This window comes from Elephantulus edwardii, unplaced genomic scaffold, assembly GCF_000299155.1.
Source record: "Elephantulus edwardii isolate Elephantulus edwardi_28Jun2011 unplaced genomic scaffold, EleEdw1.0 scaffold00026, whole genome shotgun sequence".
Lineage (NCBI taxonomy): Eukaryota > Metazoa > Chordata > Mammalia > Macroscelidea > Macroscelididae > Elephantulus > Elephantulus edwardii.
Genome location: NW_006399776.1, coordinates 3,545,513 through 3,567,836, shown reverse-complemented (window position 1 = coordinate 3,567,836; position 22,324 = coordinate 3,545,513). Strand labels below are relative to the sequence as shown.

Below are 22,324 nucleotides of genomic sequence, written 5' to 3'. Positions count from 1 at the left end.
ACATGAACTGGCATGAAATCCTAATAGGAGATTACTCATGCTTCTCCTGTGGAGCCACTATTGGATTCAAACCACCCGATGTTCAAGGTCTTTTAGGTTAGTAAAGTAATTCAATATGGACCACAATCTTTTTTTTTTCTGAATGATTAAATATTTATCGAGTACTGCTATATACAGGCAGAAGGCTCAGAAGTTCCTTTTTAATTTTGCCAGCATTGACTAGGTCCTCACATTAAAAAATCCATTCTGCTGATTTGGCATCCACCCATTTACTGGTTAATCTTCATATACAGTCTTCTCCAGAGAATTTTCAAATACTGCATAGTGACGAAGACCAGTCTGTATTCCAATGAATATTTGAAAGAATACAGGAAGTACCATAACTTTCAACTCTCTGTGACAAAGCAGCATCCAATGCTGTAAAACCCTTCCTTTTGAAGGCAGTGGAACAGTATGATACTTGACTGCCAGACGCCCATTTTTAGAAAAAGCCAAACCAGTGGGATATAAGGCACCACATAACACGCCAACTAGTGAACTTCTCACGACAAAATTCTCCTTGCTTATATTACCTGAATATAAAGCATCAGTTACAAACAGTTTGTATGTAACTATAGTGGATAAGAACGGAAGCGTAGTTAATGATGCATGTCTTCAACGCATCCTGGTTAACTCTGAAGCAGTATCTGAAAAGAAAGTTTGCCAGTATTCCAGAGAGGCTAGCTGTTGCTCCAAAGAATAAGGTCTTGTTCTCTTTTCTAAGATCATCAATTTTTTTCCCCTATAAGTTCAATGACTGCTGATCTTCTGAATTTTCCATCTTCTAAAAAATAATTGAGCTGGCCATTGGCATTGTTGTCATTTTGATGTCGTCCCTCCACTCTGCTCCAGCTCCTCTCCCGAGCACCGCCATATTTTGCGGCTCACGTGACCTGGTGCATCGGAGCCCAGAAAGCCCCAGGCGGGCATCATTCACACTCTCAAGATCTAATACAGTAGTCACAAATATAGTAGTTGGTGATCAAGTGGTCTCTTATGACAATAGTTCCAATTACCTGAAAAATTGTTTTGGCTTTGGACATTAGAACAATAATATTAATTTTTGTTGGTTATTTATGAGTATATTCACTTCTTAAGACTTTGGGGCATTTTAGATGATCTTTCAGTTGTTAAACTAAAGCAAGTCTGGACAACATTAATTTTTATTTTCACACTTCTCAGAAAGGACCATGGACCACCAAGAAAAAAAATCTGTCTTGAAGAGGGTAAAACCAAGTTTCTCCTTGGAGGCAAGGATTCTGAAGTTCTGTTTCACATACTTTGGGCATGCAGCCAGGAGGGACCGGTCCTTGGAGAAGGACATCATGCTTGAAAGAGTGGAGGGACAGTGCAGGAGAGGAAGACCCAGATGAGATGGATTGATACAGTAACTGAGGTAATGGGGGTATATGTGTCAGAATCACTGAGGCTGTCTCAGGACAGGGCCGACTTCAGAGCTATTATACATAGAGTTGTTATGAGTCTTAGGTGACTTGATGGCACATAACAACAACATAAGGTGCCAGCAGTTTTGTACCTGGCCTCTGGGATCCAATTTTTTGGATTTGTGCCTTTTTCCCCGCCCTCGCGCCCCCCCACCCCCCACTTGCTGGCTGGCTGACTATAGGCAAATTAGTCAGAGATTTGTTTTTCTCATTTATGTTAATGAGAAAGTGATGTTTGTAAAGATTCAATGAGATACCCTACTTAAAGCCTTAGACCAATGACTGGCTTTGTTCAGTACAAATTAGATATGGCAGATATTTTCTGGCTGTCCTGCATCCATTGATATATTCTCACTGGAGTGAGGTGTGGTCTTTCTACTGTGGGAAGTCTTGTCCTTTCCCACTGTTCTTTGGCCAGATACACAACAAACAGGTAAACACAGGCTTACTTTTTCTTACTAATCTGTACAGTTCAGTTTCCCAGACTAACATTGTATATTTGAAAATGTGCTTTCATTCTGTAAGAATCTGTTCTGGGTTTAGGAGAGTGATAGATGGCAGCCATACCTAGAAGCAGAATCTTTGATGTGGAAAAATGTGAAAATGTTCACTACAGATTAGTAGGTAAGTACAAGTAAGCCTGTGCATAACTTGGTTATTGGGTAATCTGAGACTCTTGGTAAGAAGCAGTTGTGTTCCTATTTCTTTGTCCTTGGCAGTTCCTTGGGCTTCTGTTTTTTCTAAGCCTATCCACAGTTGCTTGCTACAGAGCCTGTGAGCAGATGGTATTCTTTATAGTAGAAGTGGATTCTATTATTTGAAATGGAAAGATTTATAAATGCCACATATCATACAGTCTTTTGTTACAATTTATTGTACAATCATATTGTCTCTTATTTCCCTCTTTAATTTATTATTCTTTGAGTCTGATGCTTTCCCTTATTTAATGATGCCCAATGGTGGTGCCATGGACTGAATTGTGACACCATCTCCCAAATATGTTATCAGCTTGTTTGTTATGATTCTGAATAATGTGCACTTGTCCTCCATTTTGTGATATGTATATAAATCCAAACTTCTACCTATGATGAATGTAATAGGATTAATACTGTTATGTGCCATCAAGGATGTCGGCTTTCAAAGGCTATAATTGCCCTTAAGGAGATTTCCCTTCTCTCTAAGAGCCAAGGGTGGATTCAAACCTAATGCCTTTGGGTTAGCAATGAAACTCCTTACCCAGTAGGCCACCAGAGTTCTCTAATGAGCAGAATTAAGGATGTTAAAGGGAATTGGGCTATACCAGTTATGTTAATGATACAGGATTATGGTAGAATGCTGCACACTTTTATTTAAGTAACAACCCTTACTCTGGGCACAGTCCTTACTAACGTAAGGAGAATTTTCCTGAAACGTGGCCTGCATCATCTTTCATTTCACAAGAGATAAAAAAAAAACAAAACAAAAACAAAACACAACAACCCCAGTACCACTAAGTAGAAAGAGCTAGATGTGGAACAATTCCTTCATTTGGACCTGAAGACCCTACATTACCCAGAGGAAAAAAAGGCTTTTCACTAGAGCTGACATCCTTACTTGGACTTTTAACTTCCTAAAGGGGAGCTCTGGTAGTTTTGTGGTAAGGAATTGTGCTGTCAACCCAAAGGTTGTTTTTATTAGGTGCCATAGAGTTGAATATGACTCATAGTGGCCCTATAAACAGTAGATCCGAACCTTGTCCAGTCCTATCTCTGACACACTCGAGGCCTTTGTTGCTATCACTGTGTCAGTTCACGAATTTCTTTGACATCTCTCCACTTTTCCAAGCATGATGTTCTTCTACAAGGAACAACCTGTCCTAACAATGTGCCCAAAGTATGTGAGTTTCAGCTTTGCCATACTTGCTTCCAAGGAGCACTTTGGCTTCTTCTCCAACCCATATCTGTTCTTTTGGCAGTCTATGAAATATTCAGGATTCTCCTCTAACACCACAACTCAAAGACATCAATTTTTCTTCTGTAATCCTTATTCATTGTCAGCTCTCAGATGCACAGCAAGTGTCTGAAAAGACCATGGTCTGAATTATGAGCTCTTTAGTTCTTGAACTAATATCATTGTTCCTCAGTTATTTGGAGAGGTCCCTGACTTTCCCAGTACAGTATTTTTCCTGACCTCTTGACTGCTGGTGCCAAGCACATTTATTGTGGATCCAAGTAAAATGAAATCATGAACAGTTTCAATCTTTTCTCCATCTATCATGATGTCATCTATTCATCCAATGGTGAGAATTTTTGTCTTCTTGATGTTGAGATACAATCCATATTGAGGGATGCAGTGTTTGATCTTCTGCAGCAAGAGTTTCAAGTCCTCCTCACTTTCAGCAAGTAAGGTTGTGTCTTCTGCATACTGAAGGTTATTGATGAGCCTTCCTCTAATCCCAATGGCACATTCCTCTTCATAGAATCCAGCTTCTCAATGAGTGCAAAGGTACCTGGTTCAAATCCACTAGCTGTTCCATGGGAGAAAGACAAGCAATCTCTTCTTGTCTGATTTTGCTTCTGAAAACCTGCTGGAGGGTTAGCTATGGGTCAGTTCCAACTTACACATAACAATAACAACAGCCTCCTAAACTGCAAGAGGAAAGAGAAATTCTATTTGGTAGAGCCATCCACTATTGGTCTTTCTATTAGAGTAGCACTAGATTACTAAGACAAACAGTATAGACTGGCAAGGCTTGAATGGTCCCAGAAGAGAGTTATGGCCAGGTTCCAAGTCCCAAATGTTTGGATAATACAATGATTTTGTCTTAGATTAACACACACACACACACACACACACATTCAGTATATTCGTTAGCTCAAGTCAATAGTTTATGATTAAAAGCAAATACAAAACTCCTAAAGCAACTGCCAAAGAGCTGATTACAACTCAGTGACTGTATAAAACAGAATAGAACTGCACTATAGGGTGTCCAAGACTATGAATCTTTACAGAAGGAGACTGCTTCATATTTCTCCTGTGAAGCAGTTGGTGGATTTGAACCGCTCATCTTTTGTTTAGCAGTCAAGTGTCTTGGCCACTATCAAGTACTATCGAGGCTCATTTTATAGATGATATAAGTAAGATGTGAAATACTAAATATTGAACCGAAGGTTGATGTTGGAAGACCTGTCAGATTGCTTTTAAAGAGTCTATAATGAGGCCTGGTGGTATAGCGTGTTGCATATTGGGCTGCTACCTGAAATATCAGTAGTTTGAATTAACCAGTCACTCTGCTGGAGAAAGATGAGGCATTCTCCTCCTATCAAGAGTTACTGCTTATGAGAACTGAAGCACAAATGGAGAACTGTACCTCAATGTTCATAGCAACATTATTCACCATTGCAAGAACATGGAAACAGCCCAGGTCCAACCACAATAAAATGGATTGAGAAATCACGGTACATTCATACAATGGAATACTACACAGCAAGCAGGAGCAGTGATTTTGTAAATTATTACCTAACTTGGGAGGGACTAGAGAGTATTATGCTAAGTGAACTAACTCAGTCTCACAAGAACAAATGCTATATAAAATTGTTACTGTAGAACATATATGAGGATCAAAGGGGGAGAGAAAGGTGGAAGCAAAGGGTGACGACGTTCAGGGAGGGGGGATTAATCATGGGGTCACACAGTTTGATGGATGGGGGATGGGGGAAGTGGGAAGGATATGGTGTGAAAAACAATGTATTTGAATTTTGTAAATAAACTATTATTTAAAAATAATGTAAAATAGAATGTATATAAAAGATTTTATGAAACAATGTAAATGAAAGATTGTATAAGACAATGTGTATTAATAAAACATACTGTAAAGGTATTATTATATGAAAATCAATAAAAATACTAAAAAATTTAAAACATAAAGGGTAAGCTTATTGGGGGAAGGGAAGAAATTACTGCTTGATAGAGGCTTGGCATGAGCTGTTATAGACTCAAGGGCAGTGGATAGTAAAATTACATTCTGCCTTTCTGTGATTTTCATTTGTATGCCATCATAATTTTTAAATATTTGTCTTATTCATTGACTAGAGTTGGGTTTTTTTAAAATTTCCTCATGGTTACAGTTGTTTTTACTTTTCTCACCACTGGGCCAATTGGCAACATCATGATAGATGGTGAAGAGATTGAGATTGTTAACAGCTTTCATTTGCTTGGCTTCACAATCAACACTCTTGGCACCAGTGGTCAGGAAATTATAAGACATATTGTGATGGAAAAGTCTGTTGTTAGAGACCTCTCCAGAGTACTGAAGAGCAATAATGTCACTCTGGAGACTAAGGTCCTTGCAATCACTTGCTATGTGTCAGAGAGCTGGATAATGACTAGGGATGATAGAAGGAGAACTGATACCTTTGAGGTGTGGTGTTGGAGAAGAGTATTGAATATACCATGGGTTGCTAAGAAAATGAACAGGGTCATCCTAGAGAGGGTTAAACCAGGCTACTCCTTGGAGAGGGTTAAACCATGCTGCTCCTTGGAGGCAAGGATTCTTAAGCGTCATCTGACATACTTTGGATATGTTGCAAGGAGGGACCAGTCCTTGGAGAAGGATGTCTTGCTTGGGAGGGTGGAGGGAGAGCGCAGGATAGGAAGACCCTCTATGAGATGAATTGATTCAGTGAGTAGGGTAATGGAGGTAAGTGTGTCAGAGACAGTGAGACTGGCATAGGATAGAGCAGGGTTTAGGATTGTTGTACACAGGGTCGCTATGAGTCGCAGGCGACATGACAGCACATAACAACAACAGCAAACATGAGTACAGCATATTCCTGTCAAAGTCAAAGCCTTACTACTTGGTCAAAATATCTTAGTGTTTTGTCTGCTAGAAATGTGAAAATGATTAGTATGAAGTTCTCCAAAGACTTTTCAGTAATATTTTGAAAGTAGAAACCAAAGATTTCTATATGAATTATATCTTTTTTTAAAATTTTTCTTTTATTATTTTTTTGTGTGTACTATCAGTTTGGATCTGACTAGTACAGGAGGAGATTGTCCCTCCTTCTACAGCAGAGCATCTGGTGGATTTGAACTGTTCACCTCTGGGATTGCAGTAAAGCTTCCTGCCATTAGGCCACCAGAGTTCCCTTATATGGATTATATCTTAACATTTTAAAAAAAACAACCCCACCACAACACATTCTCTGAACTGGACCAGTACCATCATGATAAATGGAGAAAAGATAGGTTTCATCTTACTGGGATCCACGATCAACACCCACTAATGAAGCAATCAAGAAATTAAACGACATATTATATTTAGCTCCTACAAAAGGTAAAGAGCAAAGAGGACTAAAATGTACCTGGCCTACGGTATTTTCAACAGCATCATATATGCCAAAGTTAACAGTGAATAATGAAGACTGAAGAACTGGTTCTTTTAAACTGCGGTGCTGTCAATGAACATTTAACACTCAATGAACTTTGAAAATGACTAAGAAATCTGTCTTTGAAGTAGGGCAACCAGAATAATGGTGTTTAGAAGCAAAGATGGTGAGATTTCATCTCACATATTTGGGCATCTTATCAAGAAACCTCTGTCCTTGGAGAAAAACATTCTGCTCGGTAAATAAAACAGAGAGTGAAAAAGAGGAAGAACCTCAATGACATAAAAGAAATGCTTTTCCAGACAAACCAAAAATATATTTTTGGATCTCTACAGAATCCCAGACTACTTGATCGTTCTAATGCAAAACTTATACTTGGACCAGGAGGCAGTCGTCAGAACAGAGCAAGGGAACATGCATGGTTCAAAATTGGGAAGGGCGTACGCCAAGGATGCATCCTATCTCTATACCTTTTCAACCTGTATTCAGAACAGATTATCTGGGAGGCTGGGCTCTATGAGGAGAAATGTGGGGTCAAGACTGGTGGACGATCTGTCAACAATCTGCGTTATGCAGATGACACAACCCTGCTTGCTGAAACTGAGGAGGACCTGAAGCGCCTGCTGCAGAGTGTCAAGGGTCGCTATGAGTTGCAAGCAACTCGACGGTACATAACAACAACAACTACAAACATATCGAATAGGAGCGCTGGTGGCCTCCTCGAGTTGCTATAATCAAGGATGCTTTAGACAGAATATGAAATGATCCTGCAAGTATTAAAAGAAGGTGGAAAGACTATACTGAGTCACTGTATCTAAAGGAATTGGCAGACACAGAAGAATTTAATGAAACAACATATAAGCAAGAGCCTATGGTGATGAAGGAAGAAGTTCAAGCTGCTTTGAAGGAAATAGCAAAAAATAAGGCCCCAGGAATAGATGGTATACCAACTGACATATTTTAACTAACAGATGCTGCCCTGGATGTGCTCACTAAGTTGTGTGTCAAGAAATCTGGAGAACAACCATTTGGCCAATTGACTGGAAGAGATCTATATTTGTTCCCATTCCAAAGAAAGGTGATCCAACAGAGTGTGGAAACTATAGAACAATATCGTTGATTTCACATGCAAGCAAGATTCTGCTGAAGATTATCCAAAACGACTGGAACAGCACAACAGCAGAGAACTGCCAGACGTCCAGGCTGGGTTTAGAAGGGGTCGTGTTACTATAGATACTGTAGCTAATGTTAGATGGATCTTGGCTGAAAGCAGGGAGTACCAGAGGAATGTATATCTGTGCTTCATTGATTATACAAAGGCGTTTGACTTTGTGGACCATAACAAACTGTGGCTGACTCTGAGAAGCATGGGAATCCCAGAACACTTGATCGTTCTAATGCAAAACCTATACTTGGACCAGGAGGCAGTCGTCAGAACAGAGCAAGGGAACATGCATGGTTCAAAATTGGGAAGGGCGTACGCCAGGGATGCGTCCTGTCTCCATACCTTTTCAACCTGTATGCAGAACAGATCATCTGAGAGGCTGGGCTCTATGAGGAGAAATGTGGGGTCAAGACTGGTGGACGATCTGTCAACAATCTGCGTTATGCAGATGACACAACCCTGCTTGCTGAAACTGAGGAGGACCTGAAGCGCTTGCTGCAGAGGGTGAAGGACTGCAGCCTTCAATAGGGATTGAGGCTCAATGTCAAGAAGACAAAGATTCTCACCACTGGACCAATTGGCAGCATCAGGATGGATGGTGAAGAGATTGAGATTGTTCACAGCTTTAGTCTGCTTGGCTCCACAATCAACACTCTTGGCACCAGTAGCCAGGAAATTAAAAGACGCATTGTGATGGGAAAGTCTACTGTTAGGGACCTCTCTAAAGTACTGAAGAGCAGTGGTGTCTCTCTGGAGACTAAGGTGCATCTGATATAGGCCATGGTCTTTGCAATCACTTGTTATGCGTCAGAGAGCTGGATAATGACTAAGGAGGATAGAAAGAGAATTGATGCCTTTGAGTTTTGGTGTTGGAGAAGAGTATTGAGGGTACCATGAACTGCTAAGAAAACAAACAGATTCATCCTGGAAAGGGTTAAACAAGGCTGCTCCTTGGAGGCAAGGATTCTGAGGCTTCGTCTGACATAGTTTGGTCATGTTGTAAGGAGAGACCGGTCCTTGGAGAAGGACATCATGCTTGGGAGAGTGGAGGACAGGCGCAGGAGGGGAAAGCCCTCTAGGAGATGGATTGATTTGATGACTGGGGTAATCGGTATGAGTGTGTTGGAGACAGTGAACTTGGCACAGGACAGAACAGAGTTTAGGGCTGCTGTACATAGGGTCGCTATGAGTCGCAAGTGACTCAATGGCACATAACAACAACAACAACAAAGTTATCACAAGAAATGGTAATGTAAAGACAGTTTCTGCAGCTCATGTTTATGACAGCTGGACTACACCATTGACTATTCAGTTACTAGCCCAATACACATTAATCACCATGGTTCTCTCTTCAGTACTACGTCATTAATTACCCTTCTTGATTCTTTCTGATTATCCCCTCCCCCAAGCTTTTATATCTGTTCATTCCTTGTGCCAAATGACATGCTCTTCTTACATCTACTACTATGAAGTTGAGATTGACTTAAGGACTCTCCAACACGTCTCCAAGTCTTTAAATTGTTACAGGCGAAGACCTCCGTATGGGCTGAAGACCTTTAATTATAGCCCGACACATTATGGGCTATGGCACCAACACTCCTTATTCTTATATTACACTTATTTGCATATTTCCCCTTCATAAGCTCCTACACTTTAAAAATATAAACTATGGCTCTTTACCTATTTACTTTTGTGTTTCTTGCATTTAGATCAAAGTCATGTATTCCAAGTGTGCCCCAACAGTATTTAATTAAAACTGGCATAATTTCATTGCTGACAACATTTCCCAAGGAAATAACTCAAAGAACACTGAATAAACAAAAAACCAACTTTACATAAAAATGTTTACTCAGCACAAGACCAAATAATAAACCACCTAGAAATTCAGCAATAAGGTAATTGTTACACTTATTAAGGAGTCAAGACAGGAGTACTTCAGAGCCATATTCAATTTGTAACAAATCATTCCAGAAGTGAGACTTTATGTAGAAGAATGTGGCATCAGGATCAGAGACTCAACAACTTGATTACTCAGATGACACAACCTTATTTGCTGAAAGTGAGAAGGTCTTGAAGTGCTTGCTGTAGATGATCAAAGACTACAACCTTCAATATGGACTCCATCTAATCATCAAGAAACAAAAATTCTCACCATTGGGTCAATAGGCAACATCAACATAGATGGAAAAGAGATTGATGTTGTCAGTGATTTCATCTTACTTGGATTCACAATCAACACCTTTAGTACCAGCGGTCAAGAAATCAAAAGATGAAACCAATATAAAATTTTTAAGGAATTGTCTTTTAAAAAAAAATCAAACAATGAAATTGGATTTGGAAAATTTGCTGTAGTCACCAGACTGCTAAAGAGTAATAACATCAGTTTAAAGACTAAGGTGTGCCTGATCCAAGCATAATCTTCTTAACTGCTTGTTAAGCATCTGAAAGTGGGACAATGGCTAAGGATAAAAAAAGAATTAGTGCCTTTGAGTTGTGATGTTGGAGAAAAGTACTCACTATCCTATAGTCTGCAAAGAAAAACAAATAGGTCTTGGATCAAGTGAAACTAGGGTGCTCCTTGGAGGTAAGAATGGTGAAACTCCATCTCACATACTTTGGGTTTGTTGTTAGAATGGGCCAGTCCTTGAAGAAGTACATTATGCTTGGAAAGGTGAAGAGTCAGTGTAAGGAAGGAAAACCCACAACAAGATTAATTGACATGGTGACTGTAACAATGGGCTCAATTATGTTGGAGATGGTGAGCATGCCACAGGAAGGGCAGGATTCATATCCACTGATCATAAGGATGCTATGAGTCACAGTTGACTGGAAGGCACATACCAACAGCTGCCAACCAAAACTTGATTTGAAGCTACCAGAGGCTCCACAGTAGGAAGACATAGCAACTGCTATTTAAAACTAATTTATATTCTTGGGAGCGCGACAATGGGCTCAAATGTGTCAGAGATGATGATGATTTTTATGAAATGAATGGTACAGCACTTTGTGGTACAACAGACAAGAAGGAGGCCAGGAGATATATTGCCCTGGGAAAGTTTGCAGTCAGGGACCGCTCCGTACCATTGAGGCTCAATATTCAACTTGATGGCATCTAACCATACCACAACCACTGTGTTGAAATAACAAAAAGAGCATATGAAATCAAGTGTGTGTGTGTGGGGGGGGGGGGGATAACTCACACAACGTGTAGATTACATCTATTAAAAAAACCCATGGAAGTTCATTGCTAATAAGGGGCCAGAGAAAGCCACTTGTCACATTTGTGCAGCATTTTAAAAAGCGTCCTCATACATACTCACTTTGATTTTCATAGTCCTGTGAATGATGCACAGGAAGTATCATTAACTTGTTTTATAGGTAAGGAAACCAACCTAAGGGTGTCAGGAATGTTTGACCAAAGCGGAGCCAGGACGCAGGTCCGAAGTTCCAGGTCCACTTCCTTGCCACCACTCGACAGTTGTGATTGGCGTTGAGGATTTCAGTTTCATTTTCTACAGCAGCATTATATTTGCAAGCGGAGCTCAGAGTCGCAGGCTGCCTGAGAGAGGCAGGTGCTTGGAGTGGCGCTGCTATCGGGCCGTGACACAGAAGCGTGGCAGGGTGATACCTGCCGCAACAGAGGAACGTCGCAGGGTAAACTCGGGCCGCGCCGCCGAGGCCTCGCGACCATAGAGTCCGGAAGCTGGGACAGAGCGGCTCCCAGGAGTGAGCGCCGCACCGCAGAGCGGGGCAAGCCGCGCCCGGGCGGGCGGAATGGCCGCAGCGCTGGCGCTGAGGGTGGTCGCGGGGCTGGCGGCCGCGACACTGGCGGCTGTACTCTTGGAACATTATGGCTTGGCCGGCCCGCCCTCCCCGAGACCCCAGTCCCGCCGAGCCTGGAGCCTGCATCCCGCGCCAGGCTCCGGAGGCAACATATTTTGGGGTCTGCAGGTGATGTGACAGGAGCACGGGGTGGTGGGCGGTGTAGAGCGGGCTCAGCCAAGTGAAATGCTGGGCAGTTTCTGCGGGGCGCGTTAGTTTGAGCTCATGATTACGAGCTGAGGACCTCAGTCAGTTTGCAGCTCGAGAAGTCCTAGTTTTGGCCCTATTATGGCTCTCTGTGTTTCCCTGGGACAAATGGGTAGGGAACGAGGGTAGTTCATGCATTGCACTCGTGCCATTTTTCTTTCCTCGCTAGAGCTGCCTGGCTGCTCCTACCAATGCTGCTTCATTCTAATTGAGATTATTTCTGTTTAATACCTGCTTTTGGCAGATATCCGACATTCACTTGAGCAGGTTTCACGATCGAGGCAGAGCGGTAGACTTAGAGAAGTTCTGTTCTGAAACTATTGACATCATTCAACCAGCTCTCGTCCTAGCAACAGGTAGGGAGGACTGCTGTGCTATCAGTGTTATTCTATGACTCCCAATGGTAGGAAGCTAACCAGGGCTGCAGCTTTTCACTTTGGGAACACATCCCTAGGTGTGAGCCTTGTGAGGTCGGAGGAGGCGGGAAATTAAAATTCTCTTTGCCTGTGGAAAATTAACTCAACACCCACGCCAAATTATTTGTAGCGGTAACGATTTGCCCACACGATAGAATCAGAAGTCTCACGTCAATGTGCTGTCTGCTAAAAGTGCATTTTTAGGCATTTTTTAAATTCTGGATTTGGGAAATAATTCTCCTTTTGCTAATATTTCCACTTTTTTACATTGTCAGTGTTATAATTGTTAGAAGCCTCAGATGACATGGCACTTTTCTTCATCCTTTGTTATTTCTGTGTTTTGGGTTCCCTAGACTCTTCAGAGTCCCCACCAAATCATGATGGAGATGTGAGAGCTAAAGGATTATTTATTCTGTTTACTGGGAACTCTACCCACTCTAAAACATTCATGCAGACAAGAATTCTTGAAGAGCCCTACATTCATATGTTCTGTTTAATTTGCTAGAAATTTTTGTATGTCACTGCCCAAGTTATATTTACCAGATTGCTTCTTTCTGTAAACCTAATACTTGGTCAGATTACATATTTTTATTTTCATTTTGAAAACTATGGTCACCATAGATAGTACATACCTACCCTAAGTGGTGGGCTTTTTTATAAAATATTTTCATTCTATCAGAGTCTCTATGCATTTGTACTGTTTTTAAAAAAGATAGTTATATCCACATCTATTATCAAAGAAGGTTAACTAAGTGCTTGCTAACATTTAACGAACACATAAAACTCTTGCTGAGAAAATCTTATTTTAAATAGCTTATTTTAGACATAGATGCATGCATGAATAAGGAGTAATGCTTTTACATGGATGCATGAATTAGTAATAATGGCTTATACATACTGAGTGGTATGTCTTTATTCTTTCAAATGTTCATGTTGTTGTTGTGTACCAAAGAGTTAGAACTAACTGATAGATGACCCTCCGGTGGGTTTTCAGAAGGCTGTTAATCTCATGGGAGGAAATTGTCCATCCTTCATCCTTTTCCCGTGTAGCAGCTGGTGGTATTTTTATATATATCTGTACACACACACACACATATACATACACACGCACACACACACACACACATATATACGTATATATGTGTGTGTCTATATATATATGTGTGTGTGTGTATATGGATATGTATATATTTGTGTGGGGAGATATATACATATATTCTTTTATATTTATTTTGCATTATTATTCAACTTTTGCATAAACCTACAGGAGACCTGACAGATGCCAAAACAAAGGACAAGTTGGGATCCATGCAGTATGAGGTAGAATGGCAAACTTACCAGGGTATTCTAAAGAAGACAAGAGTCATGGAAAAAACAAAGTGGCTAGATATCAAAGGAAATCATGGTAAGAGCCAAGACCTAGACCTTACCTCCTTCTTTGGAAACTTGAGATTCTCAAATTTCAACTATAATATTGTAAAATGGGACAACATAACAGATTTTAAGATACACTGAAGGCCACATCTCTGAAACACAGCGATAATATATTTTTTAAAAACTTTAGATGCCACTGTTAGCCTTTGAAGTGAAAGACTTGGTTTGTTCCTTTCTTTGTTGTATTAAAGAAACATTTCCATCAAAACCCATTTAGATCATGCTGAGTGAAGTAAGCCTGTCACAAATGGATAAATACTATGTTCTCCTTATACAGAAAATCTAGAACAGGCAAATCTAGGCCAAACTTTATAGAACTGAAGCTACTAGTAACAAGTAAAGTTAAGCAAGAGGAAGGTGGATAAGTGGTTTCACTGTTTAGGAAATACTGTGCTTCTTTCTGTTAAGGATGATGGAAAGCATTGGAGGTGATTAATGATGATAGTTGAATAATAGATGAGCACAACGTCACCACATTGTACTGTAAAGAATGTTGAAATAGCAAATGTTTTTATATATATATTTATCACAGTAAAAAATAAAAGCCCCCCATGCAATCGTATGCTTAAAAATACATACACAGTTTGCTAAATGAAAGACCCAAACTCTCTGTCATTGAGTTAGTTTCTACTGATAATGACCTTTCACTGGGTTTCATTGAGGCTGTATATCTCTGTAGAGAACAACTTCATCATTTTCCCATGGAGCATTTCATGGATTTGAACCATTGACTTTTCAGTTAGCAAACCAATATATACTATGCCCTCAAGGCTCCTTAAAGGAAAGAAGTCAAACCCAAAAGTCTTCATACTGTATGATTCTATTTATTTGACATTCTAGGAAAGGCATTTATAGGAAGAGAACAGATTTGTCATAGTGAGCAATGGGAATAGGAAGAGACAATTAAGAAGCACCATGAAGGTTGTTTTTGAGGTGACTGTTCTGTGTCTTGATTTTGGAGTTGGACCTACAAATATTTGTCAAAACACACATGATTGTACACCACAGAGTGAATTTTACTGTATATAACTTTAAAAATGAAAATCTGATAATTGCTGATAAATCCTATACACTTAGAGAAATGGATAACACCATTTATTTATTGTTTTTTAAAAAGATTATCATTGTTTTACTAAGGGGATGAACTCTTCTCCAAGACCTGATGGTAGGTTTGTCTGTTTATTTTATAAAAGCTGATACTTTTAATTGGTTAAAAAAAGTACTTCTTTTAGTTGTTCATTGCTGATGAGTACTTTTTTTTTTAGCTATTGGAGTGGTAATTCTATCTGATGAAATACACAGCTTGTTTAGAAATTTGACTAGATCAAAAAAGAAAAGACTCCCTTTGTATATACTTCTAAAGAGCTAGGAAAGTTAAAAAAATAGGTTATCTTGATTGTAACTTTCTCTGATACAATTACATTTCCTTTTTTATCTTAATTCTAGTGAATTATATTCTTTTGCAACAAATTAAAAATTTGTGTATTAAAAATACTTTCTAGCCAAGATACAGATTTATTTATTTATTTCAAGTAATGAATGTCAGGAACACTCTTGTGATCAAATATTTTGGATGATCTCTTGGAGTCAATTATAATGTTATTAAACTTGTACAGATATAAACAATTATTTTATGTGTTTATGTATTATAGTAAGATGAGAAGAAGCTAATCTTTATTAAAATTTAAGTATGACCCAGAATTAGTTTGTTATTTAGCAAGATGATTACATATGTTAATATCTCTTTTGATTTGGCATAAATTGGATTTATCACTTAATTCTCCAAAACTATTGAAAATAAAGTAGATTTTTGGAAATCTAAGGTGATAAATAATTTTAGCTATTGTAACCAGGCAGTCAACTTTATGTTATCTTTTTATTTCTGGATATATGTTCTATGATGTCCTTAATCTTACCACTTAACATTGTGTAACTTCTTTTCCCACTGAATATTCTTAAGATACAGGAAGAGATGGGCTTTGTCCCTGTTGTCTAGCGGATAGGCATCTTAGAAGCACTTGATCTGAATCCATAAATTATGTATGAATAGTCTTTGCTGCCTTCCAGGATGTTATGAAAGTAACAAATACAACAACCATCCAATCTTATAACTTCCAGTTGATTTATTCCAAATAGTACCTATTTTCTCCAATGAAAAAAGTGTTTTAAATAAGTTTCCAGAGAATCTGAATTATCTTAAACTGTCAAATTTTTAAAATTATTATTCTAATTCTGTTGTATAATTTAAAATATTATATAAAGAGTTGTCATTGTTTCTGTAGGAATTAACATATTTGCTTTTAATTTTTAATATAGATGCATTCAACATTCCAAGTCTGGAGAGTGTGGAGAATTACTACAGGTACTATAATAAACAAGACTGAAAACCATGTAGTCTGTGTAACAAGAAGGATACAATAAATTCAAAGAATGAAAACATTTTTAACAAATAAAATTTCCATATATTGCTTCTGATAATTTAGAAAAGAAAGCAACATTTTGTGGTAAATTCAGTTCTTTTTGTTTACAGTCTTTTTAATTCTTTTGATTTCATATAGATTAATGCTTTATTGAATATTGGTACTATTAATATTTCACCCAAATTTTTTTCCATCTCTCTTAAATCAGAGTTTTTAGTGTGTTGAAGTCAGTGCGTTTTAGGATTGCTGAGATACTCGTTCCCTCTGCTTCAGGGGTAGCTGGAGACCACTGTTGGTCACACCTGGTTGTATTGTTCTTTCATTTTAATCCACTCAACTCTTTGCTGTGGAGTCATAACCAGCTCCTAGCTGATCCTCTAGTGACTTTTTGTGGTTTTCAGAGGCTGTAAGTAACATGGGAGGCTACTGCCTAGCTTTCTACCACAAAGCAGGTGCTGGATTTAAATGGCCTGCCTTTAGAGTTTGAAGTGCAACTCTTCACACATCAAGTCTTCAGAGCTTCCCTTCATCTCGATAGTCCATATTGTTGTTATTGAGTACTGTCGAGTCAGAACTGACTCATAACTGATCCTCCATCAGGTTTTCAGAGGCAGTAAATCACATGGGAGGAGAGATTGCCCATCTCCCCTACAGAGCAGCTGGTGGAAATGAACTGTATACCTTTGGGTTGCCAGCACAACTACTTACCACTAGACCATTAGAACTCCCTCAATAGTCCATATATATGTAAAAACTTTATATTCAAGAATTGATGAAAAAAAAAAAAGAATTGATGGAATACCAATTGAAATGTTTTAACAAACATGTACAACACTGAAAGAGCACTCACTCTTCTATCCCAAGAAATCTGGAAGACAATTATCTGGCTAACCATCTAGAAGATTGTATTGCTGTCCATTCCAAAGAAAACTGATCCAAGAGAATATAAAACTTATCAAACAATGTCTTCAATATCGTATGCAAATACTATCTTGCTGAAAGGAATTTAAAATTAATTTAAGCAGTACATTGATAAAGAGTACCCATAAATTCAAGCAAAATTTAGAAGAGGATTTGGAATGAGGGTTATTATTGCTGATGTCAGATGGATCATAACTAAAAGCAAAGAAAGATGTTTACTGGTGGCAGAATCCATTGGGAGTTTTGCTGCTAATCTAAGGTGGAGCCTCTCTGAGTTTTCAGATCCACCAGAGACTGCAGGAGAAAGATGAGCAGTCTCCTCCTCTGTGATTTATAGCCAAAGACAACCCACTGGACGATCAGCTATGAGTTAGTTCTGACTTGACAGCTATGAGTTTTGTGTTTTGTTTTTTTTTAAACTGACTGACATTACAGAACAAAGCTACTGTGTGCGCTGAAACTGAAACTGAAATCACTGTCAAAAGAAGAATCCCAATTCATTTAAACTACAGAAGTGGTTTTCTAACTCAGAGCTCTTCAACCTTTTTGTGGATTACTTGCTCAGCATACAGATTGAATAACAATGGTTATAACCCTGATACATTCCTTTCCTGCTTGTAAGCCATGCAGTATCCTCTTGTTCTGTTCAAAGAACAGCCTCTTGATCTATGCACAGGTTCTTCATCAGCAGTTAAGTGCTATGGAATTCTCATTATCTTAATTTTAACCATAATTTGTTATGATCTACCATAGTCAAATATTTGTCTGTGCTAACAAAACACAAGGACATATTTTTTATATTCTCTACTTTTGGTCAAGATCTACCTAACATTAACAATAATATCTCTCATTCCATGTTCTCTTCTGAACTCAGCTTGAATTTCTGGAAGTTCTCTGTGCTACTGAAAACATTTTAAAAATATGTTCAGTAAGATTTTACCTGTGTGTGATATTAATGATACTGTTTAATAATTTCTGCATTCTGTTGGATCTCCTTTCTTTGAAATGTATCCCTTTTAGTGGATTGACCAAGATCTATTTTCCAGATTTCTTGGCATAGTGAATGAGTATTGTTTGAAATGTTTGTTGAAACATCCCAGCTGGTATTCTGTCATTTCCTGGAAACCTATGTTTTTCATCAGTGCCTTCAGTAGAGTATGAATTTCTTTGTTTAGAGCTATCAGTTTTTGATCAGATGTTACCTTCTGGAATGGTTTTATTTGTACTCCTTCCTTTTGGTACAGTGACTCCATGTATTCCTTCCAGCTTTTTTTTTCTTTCCTTCCAACTTCTTTTGATGTTTCCTGCCTCATTCAGTATTTTGCCAGTAGAACCCTTCATTATTATAATTTGGAGCTTGACGAGAAATGGCAAGTGTGTTCTTCCTTTTTTAGGTTTCTAACTCTAGTTTCTTTCTTATTTTTTTAATTTTTTTTACCAACAGATAGTTTATCAAAATAGTTGATTTAGGCATCTGCAATGGTGACTTCAACCTCTTTTCCAGGCTCAGTGCTGATGGAGGTAATCTGTTTGACAATCTCAGAAGGGCTGTGCAAGTCAGTGAGTCACTTGTGGATCCTTATCTGGAAATGATACCAGGTCTTGGAACCTTCCCCACAAGAAGTCTTCCTTGTAGTGATTCTCAGAGTCTTGGTCGGCATCCTAACCGGCCCTTCACCTTGAGGTTCTTCTCTTTTGTCCCTCTGATCAAGTTAGCACACACCTTTTCCAGAGATTTTACGTCATGGCTGCCTAGGGTAATTCTAATCTGTTGAATGGGTGTCCTTAAAAGCAGCGAGGCTTCCTGACCAACTTATTTCCTGGGGAGAGCGAATATTGCTTTATAATAATTTGTTTTATCTTTTTTGAGCTTCTTTTTTGAAATCTTCTCTTCAAACTCAGCTCTTTTATACCATTTCTTCCTTTTGGGTTAACTACTCTACATTCTAAAGCAAGTTTCAGAGACTCTTCTAACATCCCTTTTGGTTTTATTTTTTCCCTGCCTTTTTAGTGTAACCTTTTGCTTTCTTCATGTTTAATGTCCTTGTAATCCATAACTAATCTGATCTTTGGCCATTAATGTTAAATGTATCAAATTTACTCTTAAGATGACCTCAGAATTCAGGTTGGATATCTAGGTTATCCTTTGGCTCTAATAGACTACTTTCATTTTCTTCAGCTTCAATTTGAACTTAAATATGAGCGATCAATTATCTGATGATTTGTTCCCATCTCTTGGTATTGTAAATAATACTGCAAGGAACATGAGTATACATATGTCTGTGTTGCAGCCCTTATTTCTGTAGGATGTTCTCCTGATAGTAGACTGCTGAGTCAAATGATAGTTCTAATCTCAACTTGGTAAAGGAAGTGCTAATTTTCAAAGTGGTTGCACTATTTTACATTCTCATCAGTGGTGTATGAAAGTTCCAGTCTCTCCTCATCTTCACCAGTATTTGTTATTTATTACCCGGCAGAGCTTAGCTGTTGTTACTGGGGTGAGATGATATCTCATATTTGTCAGATTTGCATCTCTTTTATAGCTAATGTTATGATTCCACACAGTCAAATACCTTTGCATAATCTATACTTAGTCTAGTATTCTGTGCTTTCAACCAACATCCCTCTGACATCAGCAGTGATAGCCCACCAGTATTGAAGAAAGCCACTGCCTCTTCTAAATTCAGCTTGAATTTCTGGCAATTCCCTGTTAATATACTGTTTTAAACATTTTTTTTTGTTTTAATCATTTTTAATAAGCTTCACCAAGATTTTAGTTGCATATGACATCGTTTGGTAATTTCCAGATTCTGTTGGATCATCTTTTTTTGGAATTGGAAACAAATATGGATCTTATCTAGCCAGTTGGCCAGCTGTCTTCAAATTTCATGGTATAGACTGGTGAGCGCATCAAGGGCTGCATCTGTTTGTTGAAACACATCACTTGGTATCCCATTAATTCCTGGCATCTTTTTTTCTTTTTTGCCACTGCCTTCAGTGCATCTTGAATGTCTTTATTCATCACTATTAACCAATACTGATGATATGCTGTTTCCTGCAGTGGGTTCAGGTCAGCCAATTCCTTTTACTAGAATAACTCTCTGTATTCTTTCCATTTTCTTTTGATGCTTCCTGAATTATTTAAGATTTTGTCAATCCTTGCGTATTATAGCCTGAGGCTTGAGACGTATTCTTCAGTTCTTTCAGCTTGAGAAATGCTGACCAAATTCTTCCTTTTAAATTTTTTAATTTAGTTCTTTACATATTTGGGGTTCCCCCCCTTTTATTCATCAATCAGTAGAAAGATGACATAGTTCTTTACATATTTTGTTCTTATACTCTTGTCTTGTTGAGTTGCCCTATGAAATCTTTTGTTCATCTCTTTTACTTCAGCATTTCTTCCCTTTGCTTTAACCTCTCAATATTCAAATCTTTATGCAGACCAAGAAGCTATTATCTGAACAAAGCAAGGGAACATTGCATGGTTTAAAATCAAGAAAGGTATATATCAAGGTTATATCCTTTCTCCATATCTATACAATATGTATGCTGAACAAATCATTTGAGAGGCTGGTCTTTATGAAGAGGACTCTTACACTGGGAATAAAGGAAGACTCATCAACAACCTGCATTATCCAGATGACACAACCTTACTTTGAAAGTGAAGAGGACTTAAAACACTTGCTGCAGAAGATCAAAGACTTCAGCCTTCAATACGGATTATATCTCAATATTAAGAAAACAAAAATTCTCATCATTAGTCCAATAGGCAACATTGTGACAGATGGAGAAAAGATAAAGTTGTCAAAGATTTCATCTTACTTGAATCCATAATCAACATTTTGGTACCAGCAGTCAAGAAATTAAAAGACGCATTGCATTGAGAAAATCTGTCAAGGACCTCTCCAAAGGGCAAAAGCACAATAATGTCAGTTTAAATACTAACGTGCACCTGATTCAGGTTACAGTCTAGTCAGTTACTTGCTATGCAAATGAAAGTTTAATAGAGAATAAAGATGACAGAAGAAGAATTGATGCCTTTGAGTTGTGATGGTGAATAAGAGTAATGAGTATACTGCCAAAATGAGTATCGACTGCCAAAAGAACAAACAAATATGTCTTGAAGTAAATGAAACCTGGGTGCTCCTTAGAGGTACGGATGGTGAAACTTCATCTCACATACTTTGGGCTTGTTAGGAGGGACCAGTCTTTGGAAAAAGACATCATGCTTGGAAAAGTGGTGACCTTTGTTTCGACCCTAGACAAGTTGCATTGACATAATAACTAACAATGTTCAAAAATATCAGAGGTGGTGTGGCTGGCACAGGATTAGGACAAAGTTCAGAACTGTTGTCCATAGGATCACTGATATCAACAACAATAACCTAATTATCTCAAGCATTTCTTTATGTGTCTTTTGGTCATCTGAATGTCTTCTTTGGCACGGTATCTTTTCATATCCACTGCCAATTTTGTAGTTAGGTTATTTGTCTTTTTCTTGTTGAGGTGTTAGAGTTTTCTATAAATTTTAGAGAAATGTCTCTTGTCCAGTATATCATTGCTAAGTATTTCTTTCCAGTCTGTAGGTTCTCTTTTTACTTCTCTGGAGAACTCTTTTAATGCATATAAGGATCTAATTCTTAGATGTTCCAAATACTCTAGCTTACTTTCTACTGATTGTGCAATTATATATGACAGCTTATTTCTGACATAAATTGTTATTAGGTCCCGATGAGGCAACCGCTTCTCATAGCAATCCAATGAATGATGAATCTGAACCATGTCTTATCCTGCCCCATACTTAATCACCTCTGCCACACTAGAGCTCACTGTTACAGTCACTGTATCAGTCGAGACCCTCATGTTGTTGAGGGTCTTCTCCTTTGCTGACTTTCCACTTTTCTAAACATGATGTCTTTTTCTAAGGACTGGAACCTGCTGGCAACATGCCCAAAATATGTTAGCCAAAAATTTGCTAAATTGTTCAATTATATCTAGTAATATTCTTGCTCTGTCTTTGGAATTTTTCTAGATATAGGATCATATTATCTACAGAGATAGTATTACTCCCTCTCTTCCATTATAGATG

At 38.4% G+C, this 22,324-nt stretch overlaps 1 protein-coding gene and 1 pseudogene across 1 annotated transcript in view; one reads left to right on the top strand and one right to left on the bottom strand.

Annotated features, from left to right (window-relative positions):
- Nucleotides 1–276: 276 nt before the first annotated feature.
- On the bottom strand, nucleotides 277–11,706 carry LOC102864128 (annotated as a pseudogene).
- Nucleotides 11,707–11,789: 83 nt separating this feature from the next.
- TMEM62 (transmembrane protein 62) overlaps nucleotides 11,790–22,324 on the top strand; it is a 62,783-nt gene continuing 52,248 nt past the window's right edge. The window contains exons 1-4 of the mRNA XM_006882968.1: nucleotides 11,790–11,966; nucleotides 12,289–12,400; nucleotides 13,728–13,865; nucleotides 16,211–16,256. Coding sequence (XP_006883030.1) covers nucleotides 11,790–11,966; nucleotides 12,289–12,400; nucleotides 13,728–13,865; nucleotides 16,211–16,256 — 473 coding nt within the window. The remainder of the gene's footprint in view (nucleotides 11,967–12,288; nucleotides 12,401–13,727; nucleotides 13,866–16,210; nucleotides 16,257–22,324) is intronic.